Raw genomic sequence first — 12,000 nt, forward strand, 5'->3', positions numbered from 1 at the left:
GTTTGAAATTGGCACTATATTAGTGCTATTTATATAGCACTATTCATGCTTGAATTATATCTATGTTTTTAGACAAAGCATTATTGCATCCGCAATTTCAATTTAATTGATATAATTATTAGATCCACGGGGGAAGTTCTGCCGCTTTCATTCATATAATGTTTGATCTATACGCAATAAACGGGAACACTGCACTCGTAACGAGATTTTCCTTCGATTAGTATATGGAATTTCGGTTATGAGGTTGTCATGACTTAAAAAAGAGATCATTTAAATTTTTTTTAAATACTTAAACTAGCAGAAAAAATAACACATATAATAAAGAAAAATAGAAAAAGCTGTAAAACAATACAAAACATTTGTTGACATTAAAAATTTCAACAAGTATATCGCAAATTGTTTAATGTTAACAATAAAAATTGTTATTATTGTCATTGTTGAAAAGTATTATATCTTTTTTTTTTTTTTTTTTTTTTAATATTAAAAGAAAATTATGTCGATGATTAAATACCAGAAAACTTGTAAAAAGATTGAGTATAATTAAGTAATTCTTTTCAGGTAACTACAGCAATTACAGAAAGTCTTGATAAAATAGATCTTCAACAGATTATACAAAAACTAAAGCCCTTGACCGATATTCCTTGCCATTTGATACAAAATAATGTGCCAGACGACCAAGAGATAAAGTATGTAATATATTGTGTTTTGTTTATTTATTTATTATATTTATTTATTTTTATTCATTATTTATTTTCTTAACGTGTAGCACAATAATTTGAATTAAATTTTAATTATATAATTTTCGTAATTTTCGTATACAAGTTAAAATGAAGTACTTAAAAATCAAATATAATATAATATGATCCACTTATAATCACTTATAAATCTTTTTTTATTTATTTACGTATAAATAATAAACAGTGAAGGATTAAAAACAAAAAAAGAATTTTAAAAAAAAAAATTTTTTAAAAATGCACATGTTTCTTTTTTTTTCTATTTTTTATTTTTCTATTTTTTATTATTTTTTTATTTTTTATTATTTTATATATTTTATATATTAAATAATAATTTATATCGGTCATCTCAATATATTTCCATTTCCATCTAAATACTAATCATTTTTTTAAAAAACGATCGATAAATATAAAGAAAAAAGAGCGAAATAAATAATAATATTTATCAACGAGTTTTATCTTCATTTCAATCGATCAACGCAATATTTATCTCGATTTATCTCGAATCTTGTCGCATTTTCCATTTCTTCTGTGCCGAGATTTTTTTTCGACACAATGGAAAAACTTCGTACAGAGTTTTTGATAAATCAAAATCTCCTGTGCATATTGAACAATTTATTTTCCTCGACACCGACGATGGTACAGAGGCGGACAAATCCTCTCGTTTATATTCGTAAGCAGCTTACAAATGTCCAAACGGAAAGAGAATGAAAGACAGAGAAAGAGAAAGGAATAGAAATAGAGAAAGCACACGAAGTGTAAAAGTAATTAATTAATTAAAGAATGTATCTATAGTTGTGTTTTAAAACAGCTTCGAAATATTCCTCCCTTCCATTTTTTTTTCTTTTTCTTTTTTTTTCAATCATCAAAATATTACATTTTTATTTTCTTCTCAATTTTCTTCTCAGATTTCAAATAAAGCGAATCTGTACTCTCTGATTCTTCTCTCGATGCTTGCTATTCCATAATTCAAGTGAAATACGATTTCTCTTTTAATACGTGTTCAATTAGATTCTTATGTTTTAATTTGCAAATAATTTTCTTTATGAAATTTCACGAGTATTAACATTGTGAACATTAATTTAATGTAAAAATTCATGATAATATTTCTTGCAATATTTATTCCCTTTGAATGTAATCATCTTCGAATGTAATCGTCTGAATATTACATTTTAATATATATATAAATTAGGTTCATTTAATAAAAAGGATATAATTTGATATAAATGATTTTTTCTTAGATGGAAAAAATTGTTTGAAAGAATTTAATGGAAGGAATTTTGATTAAAAGATAAATCTTTTAAAGATTCAAATGGGATCTTATAAATATTTTTAAGCAAAATTTAACGTTATTTTTTATTGATATTTAGATATAGAATTTCTTGAAGACGAAGAAATGATTTTTTTCACAGACTTCACATCGATGATAACATTTTTGAGGCTATAAAGAAACACTGCAGCGTACAAATACCGGAAACGACAATCTTCAGCTTGGAACGAAAAAATTCGCTACCAGAAGATTATGTAATAGAACCCTTGATTGAAGAGACTAGCATTTCGAGTAATGTTATTTTTCTCGATATCAATTTTCAATGTTACAAATAAACGTATGATCATAAGACAAATAATTTTAATTCATGGTAATAAAGATGTTCATTTTTCACAGAAAATAAGGATAAATCCATGAAGAATAAGACTAAAGCAACCCATCCTCCTAAAAAAAAAGATAATGTTCTTACTGTCGGTGCGTATTATTCTTTCTAGATAATAAATATTAACTTTAAGATCCTTTATAAAAAGAAAAAAAAAAAAAGAAATTGCAATTGATTTTCATTAGAAATAATTTGTCGAGTATTATAATACAATAATAAAAAAGAAATAAATATAAATATAAAATAAAAGTAAAAAAATTCTTTTTGTTTCTAGGATCCTCAGAGATGATCCGCATCACTCATGTTGAGGATCCTTCTTGTTTTTATGTTCAGTTAATACAAAATCAGCATAAAATAACAGAACTTAGTAAGGGGTTAGCTGTACTGGCTAACACTACCGGAACAATACCAACAGAAATTACTTTAAGTATGTCTATTATATTTCGTATATTTCTTTCATTGATTTAAAGTTATCTAAATATCTTAAATAATATAATACTGTAATCATTTTATTTTTCTTGTATTTAAAAAAAAAATCTTCTCGTAGATGCATTGTATATTGCGCAATATTCGAAAAATAAGATTTGGTATCGTGCCCGTATCACAGATAAAAAAACGATTTCGGACGACGATGAAAGATACAGTTTGCTATTCATCGATTATGGTATGAAAGAAGATAATGTACCTTTGATCAGAATAAGAAATATCATGCCACAATTTGCAATGCTACCAGTAATGGCTCTAAGATGCACATTGTTCGATATTGTTCCTAACAATGGTAGATGGCATCCAGATGCGACTAGAGCATTTAAAAAACTTGTTTGCACGTAAGCACAATTGCAAATTTAATTGAAAATTATTATTTTATTTTTTATATTATTGAATTTCTACTTATTTATTTATTACTCTATCTAAATATTATTATTTTTGTATTATTTTTTATTATTTTAAATTAATTTATCTTAATATATCTTATATCTTATAATTTATCTTATATTTTATAAATCTTAATTTATCTTATATATAGATATATAACGTATATATATCTTATATATATTAAATTTTAATCGAAATTCACAATATTTTTTTCATTAATTTTTGTTGTCAATAACTTATTTATTCTTTTTTTAATTTTGATTAAAAAAAAAAAAAAAAAAGTCATTAGAGATTGAAGTGACGTATTTTTCAGAAATTCAATGGTTTCGATGTGCATTCAAATGATAACAGGCGATACCTATTACGTTGATCTATGCGCAATATCATCAAAAGATTCAGGTTTAATATCCATCAAAGATTCGTTAACGTATATGAAATACGCAACTTGTATTTCACCAAATAGATTAATGGTAATTGCCATTTATTTATTAGTATTTTGATTTTAATCTACATAATTTTACTAATTATCTTTTATTTATAGAGAATAAATCCTGATTCAACAAGAAAATATTATAAAGAACAATTAGAAATGGAAATTTATACGGATGTTCAAGTTTTATTTGTTGAATCTCCAAATGCTATATACGTTCAAAAAGTGCGTTTGCTATAATAAAAATTAATTATATATGTTATATGTTATATAATCAGAATTAATTATTATTATAATTTATATAAATTATTAATATTTATCCGGATATTTTTTTTATAATTGAAATTTTTTTTATAATATACACATAAAAGTAATTAAATATATATTATAGGCACATGGAAATAGATCATACTTCCATAAATTGATACAAGAAATAACAGATAATTATGAAAAAGATATGTCTGAGGAATATATCGCTACACCTTGTAAAGGTACATCTTCTGAATTTCTTTTTTATTAAATTTTTAACAAAACAGTATTATGAAATATTAATAAATATTCTTTGTCTTTCATTATACATTATACAATAATTCATTATGCAATATATATATTCATTTTTTGCAAAGATCTACCATGTGCTGCGCCTGGAGTTGATGGTTTTTGGCATAGAGGATTAATATGTGAAGTTACTGAAAATACGGTGCAAGTTTTCTACGTGGATTTAGGATATACATTAATATTAAGTTACGATGCTATCAAACCACTACCTAGGAAATACATGAGTTGTAAAACACAAGTAATTGATGATTCATATCAATTCCATATATATAATTGATATACTTTTATAATTCTACAAAAACAATTTTTTTAAAATAAAATACTATTCACCAGGCTATAAAAGTTTCATTGAGAAATGTAAAGCCTGATGATAAAAATCAATGGGAATCGGAAACGATAGAATTTATAAAAAAATATCTAATGGATAGAAAAAAATTCAGAGTTATTCCTTTTAACAAGATCGGAGATACGTATGATGTTATTATGTATACATATGACAAAATTAATGTCGCTAATTTATTAAACAAAAAAAATGATGTAATATTGTATTCTAATTCAAGGTAAATATTTTAAATATATACGAAATGATTTTCTTAGAAAAACTATATCGATGATCTTACCATCAATATTTTTAATTAATTAATTTTTAATATTTATGAATATTTGAAATCGTACTTTATCGATTATTAAAAATGTAAACACTATCTCATCTTTCTTTCGCGAATGTTCTAGTGAATTTTCTTGCAACACATTAAATATAAACAAAATTTTTTTAATAAAAAAATATTTAAAAGCAATAATCTATTTAAATATTCATAACAAAAGTTATATCAGTTTCATACTAAAACTATTGATTTTGAAACTTATATCTTCTATTTTTCTCGATTAATAATATAAACCGTAAAATTTCAAATTCTTTTTTTCATTTTATATCATCTTTTTCATTTTTTACATTATTCTTATTACTTCTAAAATTTATTAAAATCAATTTATTAAATAGAAACACAAAAAAATATAATAAAATATAATATAATATATTCATATATATAATTTTTTTTCGTTTTATGTCACAGTTCACTCAGTACAAGCATGAATAAAAAATCTGAAAGTAAAAAAAATAAATTTAGAAAAAGTGCTAGTTGTACAGAATTACCAGGTGAACTTTATGATGATCCGATAAATTTAAACACAAAAACCAAAAACGTAGACGAAAATGAAGATCCTTTCAAAGTATGTGTTCTAATACATCAAGTATTATCTCCGGACAGTATTTACGTTTCTGATGCCACTTGTGATCAAAGTGATGTAGAAAAAATGATGAAACAAATGCAAGAATTTTATAACAAGTATCGTCCCGCGAAACGAGACGTTTGGAACAAGGATTCTGCTTGTGCAGTTTATTTTGCAAGGAGTGACATGTACTATCGTGGTAAAATCATTGATATAAAGATCGACAATAAAGTAGTCGTATTTTTATATGATATAGGAATCGAAGAAACTGTCTCAATTAATGACATACAATCATTGTATCCATGGTTTTCTAAAATACCAACATACGTTTTTAAAATAAAGCTAACAGGTATATTGCCGTGCGGAGGATCCTCTACGTGGCCATCATTATCTTGTGAGAAATTGCACGAAATTATAAACAACAATCAGAATTCTAAGTTTTACATATCTAAATTGGTAAATATATTAATATCAATTATTATAACGTTATTCTAATATTTATTACTATATATCTAATCTATATATCTAATGCCTATATCTAATACATAATCATTGTAATGTAATATTTTTCAATTTGATATTTAATATGTTCTGGAATGAAAAATATAAATATCTTATCAATATATTGAAGCGATAAAATTATTATTTATATTTTATTTATATCTCTTCAAATCATAATTGTTGTTTATATATTTTTTTTATTATTTTATAGGAAGAAGAAGAAACAGAAGACTCCGCAATACCAGTTGAATTGTGGATTAAACAAGTAAAAATGGATGGACCATTAGCACCGACAAGACATGAAATTAATTCTGTCAATAGAATGTTAGTTGAAGATGGAGTAGCCTTACCTGTAAAAGAGTATGAAATTATTTCAAAATATTTTTTAAAATAATATATTTCAATTCAATATTTTATTAATATTTAAAAAACTTTTTAGATATGCAAAAAAAAGAGATAAAATTTTAGCAATTGAATTAAAACGACAATTAGTAAAGAAATTAGAAAGATTAACGAAATATGAATCAAATGTGAAATGGTTTCAAATTAATGATGACATTTGCGATCCCATTACTGATAAAATGATATGGGACACAGTATTACATTATTCAGATTCTGACTCTGATAGTCAAAATTGTACCAATATGGAAAAAATACTTGATAACATTCCATCACTTCCAAAATTATCATCTTGGTTACCAGTGAAAACAATAGAAGAAGATACATTTATTGCTATACCGACATATATCGATAACAATGGCTTCTTGTATCTTCATTCTAAAACACAAAGTATAACTTTAAAATAATTTTTTAAAAATACTCCAATAAATTTAATAATAAAAAATAATTTTAGTAATTTAATTTCAATATATTTTAAATATATAATAATATATTTATATTTTATTACGTTTTTTCTTTATAATTCCTACAATTTTTGTCTAGATGTTAAAATATTACAATATATAGAATTAAAATTAGAAAAACTATATAAAAATTGTCCAATTGAATCTTGTGATACTGTATGGGCTGTAGGAGATTTATGCATTGCACAATATCATGCAAATAAAAAATGGTATCGAGGAAAAGTAGTAGAAATTCGAGAAAATAATATAATTGATGTAAACAAAATTTAATTATAAATTTACATTTTTATAATATAATATAGATAAAAATATATTATAATAATATAAAAATTACTTATTATAGGTGGAATTTATAGATTATGGAAATATTGAAGAATGTACAATTGGAACTTTAAAAAAAAAAGTTATTTTAGAAGATATACCAATTCAATGCACAAAATGTGTAATTTATGGTTTAAATCCAGTAAGTGGTTTAAATATTTTTATATATTATCAATCAATCAATGTATTCTATTTTTGATTGACTCTATTTCTCCAATAGGGAAATGGAACATGGATGACAGAAGATTTAGATAGAATACACAGTCTTCTGATTGAACAAGAATGTGAAGTGACAGTTTTAAATAAAACTAAAACACATCTTGTTGTAAGTAATAAAAAATAAAATTTTATCAATGAAATTAATATTTGTGAAATCTTATAGAATAAATTATAATATTTTAAATGTGATATAATAATTAGATTTTATTTTTAATTATTTAATGTATTTTTTATTTTATTATAATGCTTGTTGCATTTTTTCAGATTTCTTTAACCATATTGCCAAACAGACAATGTAATGAAAAAAGTGATTTAATTGCATTTCTTATCAATAAATGGAATATGAATATTAATCCCAATATTGAAATTACTATATCTGAAAATAGTATATTTACAATTATTACCTCAGATGTAGTTACAGAAAACTCAAGATCGCTTTGTTCAGATGATGATATAATAAAAGATCCAATTATTAGAGGAAATTCTGTATTACTTCCACTTACAAATATTGTAAATGAAAATGAAAACGATATTATCACAGACGTTGAAAATATATCATTATGTAAATTAAAAAATGAAATAATTACTTCAACTCCTAACATTATTTCTGAAGAAAATCTTGCAATGAATTATAAATTTGTAAATATACCAAAAGATATAGATTATATTGAAATAGAATTATGTTGCAGTATCAGTCCTACTAAGTTTTACGCTCAATTAAAAGAAAATTCCCACTCTATAGTATGTAATAAAATGTTCATATATACACATTCATATATATATATTTAATTTTTTCATTATATTTTAAATATTGAAAATTACATTCCAGACTTTAAATGAATATTATACACAATATAAACTTTTAATGAATGATTTGCAAGAAAATGCTTATAAACAACCATTAATTACGAACTTTATACCTAGTAAGTATTATTCATAATAATTATTTAAAGCAAAAAACTTATTCTTAATTCAATAATAGCAAAAATAAAATAATATCAAAAGAATTAAATAATAAATAATTGGCTTTATTTATTATTTATTATTATTATATTTTTATGCATCTTCTAAACTGAAGTAAATCTAAATCTATTTATAGATACGCCATGTTGTGCAAAATTCAATGATGATCTTTGGTATCGATGTTTAATAACAGAATCAGAACCTATTGTAAATTCGGATAACATTGTAATTAAACTGCTTTACGTTGATTATGGTAACGATGAGTATAGAAAAATAAATTCTCAAGAGTAAGTAATATTTATCTATTTTATAACATTAATATATTATTATATTTTAATATAAAAACCTTTTTTTACAAGATGTGAATTACATATTTTAAAAGAAGAATGGATGGATTTACCCTCTATTGCAATAAAATGTAAATTATGGAATATTAAAGTTGCCTCTACAGCAGATTACAATGAACTAGTATCTCAATTTCAACAAAAAATTTATAATAGAAGTGTTCTAGCTAAAATTAAAGTAAGGAATTATAAATATATATATTATTATATGTTATTTACTGTTATTTACTAATCAATGATAAATAATAGAATTTATCATTTTAGGATATCGATAAAGAATATATGAGTGTTGAATTATACGAAGACGAAAAATTTGAAAATATCATATATAATACTCTTATTGAAGAAGGTTTATTTGAAATTAGAAAAAATTAAATTGACAATCCACATTCTTAAATAATAATACATGTTTATTTCTGATATTTATAATGATAAGTTAATATAAAATTATTAAGTTTCAGTGTAATTTTATGTTGAGTTTATTCTTGTGATATTATTTTCTGTTTTATTATATTATTATTAATATCAAAAACAAATTTTTTTTTAAACTTGATGCTCATATCGAAATAAGTTTATACATTAAACTATTACGATTTTTACAAAGAGTAAAATATTTTTACAAGAATTTAAATGTTTATTATTATAAAAAACAAAGAATTACTAAAAGTATTAACGTTGTGCACTTTTAGCAATCTGTTCTTTTAATAATAAGATACTTTGCCTTTGTTCAGGTGGTAACATAGCAATTTGTTCGTCCGATAATTGTAATACTTGCATTATTAAAGCCGCCTACAATGAAATTAATAATTATTTTTATGTTTAGTTATTTTCTATGTATCTAAGAATAATATGAAATTTTATACATTTTTATATAAATTTGACTGATATTTATACATCACTTGTTTTTAAATACCTTTTCTTGATCGGATGCTCCACTCGGTATATTTCCTGCCGGAGACATGCCTGCCATAAGTCTTGATGTTGCGGATGTAGTTGACGTGGTCAATGAAGTAACAGGAGTTGCTACACTAGCTGTAGCAACATTTGAAGATTGACCAGTAGGTGCAACAACAGGTCTTGGCACCACTGGTGGTGCAACTGGTACTGGTGCTAAAAAATCGAATTATCAAGCTAATTTGATTAAATAAATAATATGAAGAATCAATTAAATGTACTTAAATTTATAATTATATTATAAAAAACAAAAAAATAAATTGAAAAACTTACGATTAGCTTTTGTAATTCTAGGATCAATAGGCATTCTTGGATCTCTGGGATCTCTTGGATCTCTACCAAATCTATCTGTTCTTGGATCACGACAGAAACTGAAAAAAATTATACGCTTTTAGAATATTTTAAATATTTTGATTTTACGTTGTCTAAAGTAATTGTAGAACCTCTCAACTCCTTCAACAGGAAGTGTGCTGTAAAAAAGAATATATTCTTAAGATACATTAATTAAAAATTTTTTTTTAACATGAAAGAAATACTAACTTGTCTGAAATATTAAATGTGTTAATTCCTCTAGGATCGGTATTGGCAGATACAACTGAGGATGAACTAACAGGTGTTGGTTGTACTTGTTGTGGTCCTCTTAAATCTTGATCCATTCTAGCTAAACGTGGATCCATTTGTCTGTCCAATGTGCGTAAATCAACATCTTGTCCTATTGTAAAATATCATTATTTTTTTACATTATAAACTAATTATGTTTAATATAAATTTTATTCTATTATAAAATATCATTATTATATATTATTATTGTAAATATTACAAAATAATCTTTAAGAAAAAAATAAATGAAAATAAATAAATATATTTATCTTAACCACTTTGATATTAAAAATTTATCTAGATTCAAATAAATAAAATTAAAATTCTATTCTTACCAGCAAAAATAGATGCTGGAGGATTAGTAACTGTTGCCGGACGTGTAGGTGCCCATGGTTCTTCAATTCGGGGTGCAACTGAATGTACATTTGGTTTATCAGAAGGTGTTAATACACCTGGGATTGGATTTGCTTTATGTAACATATTAACTGCTGTATGGGGGTCTACTATTCTCATTACTACCTGAGCTTGTAATAGAGCATACGCTAATTGGGGATTTTGAAGCAACATTTGACGTGCCTCATTTGGATTATTTTGTACACAAAGTTTCATTTGTTTCATAAGTTCAAACATTTGCTCAGGTGGTAAAGATGCAACAGCTTTACTTATAGCTTCTGGAGCTTTATCTGATTGTACTGCTTCTCCATATGGATTTTCAGTATTTTGTCCTTGTAAAAGACTTTGCATTTCCATTCGACTCTTTTCTGTACATGCATTATCAACCCTTAATGTTCTTCCACCGATTTCATAACCATTTAAATTTCTCATAGCACTAAGAGCTGTTTCTTGATCTTTATATTCACAAAAGCCATATCCTTTAGGTTTGCCTGTTTCCCGATCAAATACTAATCTAATTAAATCAATTAAAAATTTATGATAAATTAACTTTTAACTGTAAATATATATGTAGAAAAAAATAATAATACAGAAAAAAATGTTATGAATATATATTCTATTTGAAACAGAAATAAGTATTTAATATTAAAACAAAATATTTTATCTAAATAGAAATAAATATCTTAAATTTTTATATATTAATATATTATTTTCTTATATCTTTTTTTACATTTTTTTAAATATATAAATTTTAAAAAATTTATGTTTAATAAATAATAAATAAATAAAAAATTAAAATTTATTTATAAGATTATAATTATAAAAAATAATTATTTCATTAATAATTGGTAATATTTGGAATACATAATCAACTTACTTAAATGAAAGCACTGGTCCAACTTCACTAAAAATATCCTTTAAATTTTCTTCTGTAGCTTCGTACGGGATATTCCCGACTATTAAAAAACATCATGAGTATTTGAAGGTTATGCGCTATATTTATTAATAACAATAATTTAGTATTAAACAAAATTTCTTACCGAAAACACTTCGCATAGACTTATCCATGAGTGATTGATCAGAAATAGTTGAATTACTCATTTTTGCAATTTATTCGCTTTTGTTTATTGTTCGAAGTTTGAACACAGCATCAGTTTTCCTACAGAAAACACACAACGAAATCCAATACAAACATTGATGCATATTCAATCAATATTACATCTTATTTTATTATATTATCAATTATTTTTATTATTTTATATATATATATATTTATTTATTTATTTATTTATTTATATAAATTATTTTTTTTATATATGAATCATTTTAAATTATTTAATATCACATATAAATATAAATATA

At 23.7% G+C, this 12,000-nt stretch overlaps 2 protein-coding genes across 4 annotated transcripts in view; one reads left to right on the plus strand and one right to left on the minus strand.

Annotated features, from left to right (window-relative positions):
• The window catches only part of LOC102674950 (RING finger protein 17), a 10,873-nt gene extending 1,372 nt beyond the window's left edge, over positions 1 to 9,501 (plus strand). Inside the window, exons 3-23 of the mRNA XM_031515319.1 lie at positions 559 to 686; positions 2,147 to 2,295; positions 2,401 to 2,478; positions 2,661 to 2,813; positions 2,934 to 3,213; positions 3,576 to 3,732; positions 3,804 to 3,917; positions 4,084 to 4,183; positions 4,319 to 4,488; positions 4,584 to 4,810; positions 5,324 to 5,936; positions 6,193 to 6,341; positions 6,421 to 6,770; positions 6,924 to 7,099; positions 7,188 to 7,307; positions 7,386 to 7,490; positions 7,649 to 8,125; positions 8,214 to 8,307; positions 8,484 to 8,634; positions 8,707 to 8,869; positions 8,956 to 9,501. Coding sequence (XP_031371179.1) covers positions 559 to 686; positions 2,147 to 2,295; positions 2,401 to 2,478; positions 2,661 to 2,813; positions 2,934 to 3,213; positions 3,576 to 3,732; positions 3,804 to 3,917; positions 4,084 to 4,183; positions 4,319 to 4,488; positions 4,584 to 4,810; positions 5,324 to 5,936; positions 6,193 to 6,341; positions 6,421 to 6,770; positions 6,924 to 7,099; positions 7,188 to 7,307; positions 7,386 to 7,490; positions 7,649 to 8,125; positions 8,214 to 8,307; positions 8,484 to 8,634; positions 8,707 to 8,869; positions 8,956 to 9,066 — 4,065 coding nt within the window. The 3' untranslated portion in view covers positions 9,067 to 9,501. The remainder of the gene's footprint in view (positions 1 to 558; positions 687 to 2,146; positions 2,296 to 2,400; positions 2,479 to 2,660; positions 2,814 to 2,933; positions 3,214 to 3,575; positions 3,733 to 3,803; positions 3,918 to 4,083; positions 4,184 to 4,318; positions 4,489 to 4,583; positions 4,811 to 5,323; positions 5,937 to 6,192; positions 6,342 to 6,420; positions 6,771 to 6,923; positions 7,100 to 7,187; positions 7,308 to 7,385; positions 7,491 to 7,648; positions 8,126 to 8,213; positions 8,308 to 8,483; positions 8,635 to 8,706; positions 8,870 to 8,955) is intronic.
• On the minus strand, positions 9,081 to 11,848 carry LOC102674636 (cleavage stimulation factor subunit 2). 3 transcript variants are annotated; one of them, XM_006609880.2, is made up of 8 exons: positions 11,679 to 11,848; positions 11,516 to 11,594; positions 10,581 to 11,152; positions 10,186 to 10,357; positions 10,089 to 10,115; positions 9,919 to 10,016; positions 9,605 to 9,801; positions 9,081 to 9,480 (listed from the first exon to the last, which is right to left on the minus strand). In XM_006609880.2, the coding sequence occupies exons 1-8, from the start codon at positions 11,737 to 11,739 to the stop codon at positions 9,361 to 9,363; spliced, it is 1,326 nt and encodes a 441-aa protein (XP_006609943.1). In that variant the 5' UTR covers positions 11,740 to 11,848; the 3' UTR covers positions 9,081 to 9,360. The 3 variants fall into 3 exon arrangements, with proteins under 3 accessions (XP_006609943.1, XP_006609944.1, XP_006609945.1); XM_006609881.2 differs by lacking the exon at positions 10,089 to 10,115 and having other exon boundaries at positions 11,679 to 11,843; XM_006609882.2 differs by lacking the exon at positions 11,679 to 11,848 and having other exon boundaries at positions 10,581 to 11,129; positions 11,516 to 11,592.
• Between the last annotated feature and the right edge of the window lie 152 nt (positions 11,849 to 12,000).

This window comes from Apis dorsata, unplaced genomic scaffold (genome assembly GCF_000469605.1).
Source record: "Apis dorsata unplaced genomic scaffold, Apis dorsata 1.3 scaffold_62, whole genome shotgun sequence".
Taxonomy (NCBI): domain Eukaryota; kingdom Metazoa; phylum Arthropoda; class Insecta; order Hymenoptera; family Apidae; genus Apis; species Apis dorsata.

What these genes read in the sequence shown, in the direction of transcription:
- LOC102674636 (XM_006609880.2), bottom strand. Translation starts at nt 11,739, where the DNA reads ATGAGTAATTCAACTATTTCTGATCAATCACTCATGGATAAGTCTATG. An exon ending in GTCTATGCGAAGTGTTTTCG is followed by an intron (nt 11,595 to 11,678) that starts GTAAGAAATTTT and finishes GTTTTTTAATAG; the next exon opens with TCGGGAATATCCCGTACGAA. An exon ending in GAGCATCCGATCAAGAAAAG is followed by an intron (nt 9,481 to 9,604) that starts GTATTTAAAAAC and finishes ATTTCATTGTAG; the next exon opens with GCGGCTTTAATAATGCAAGT.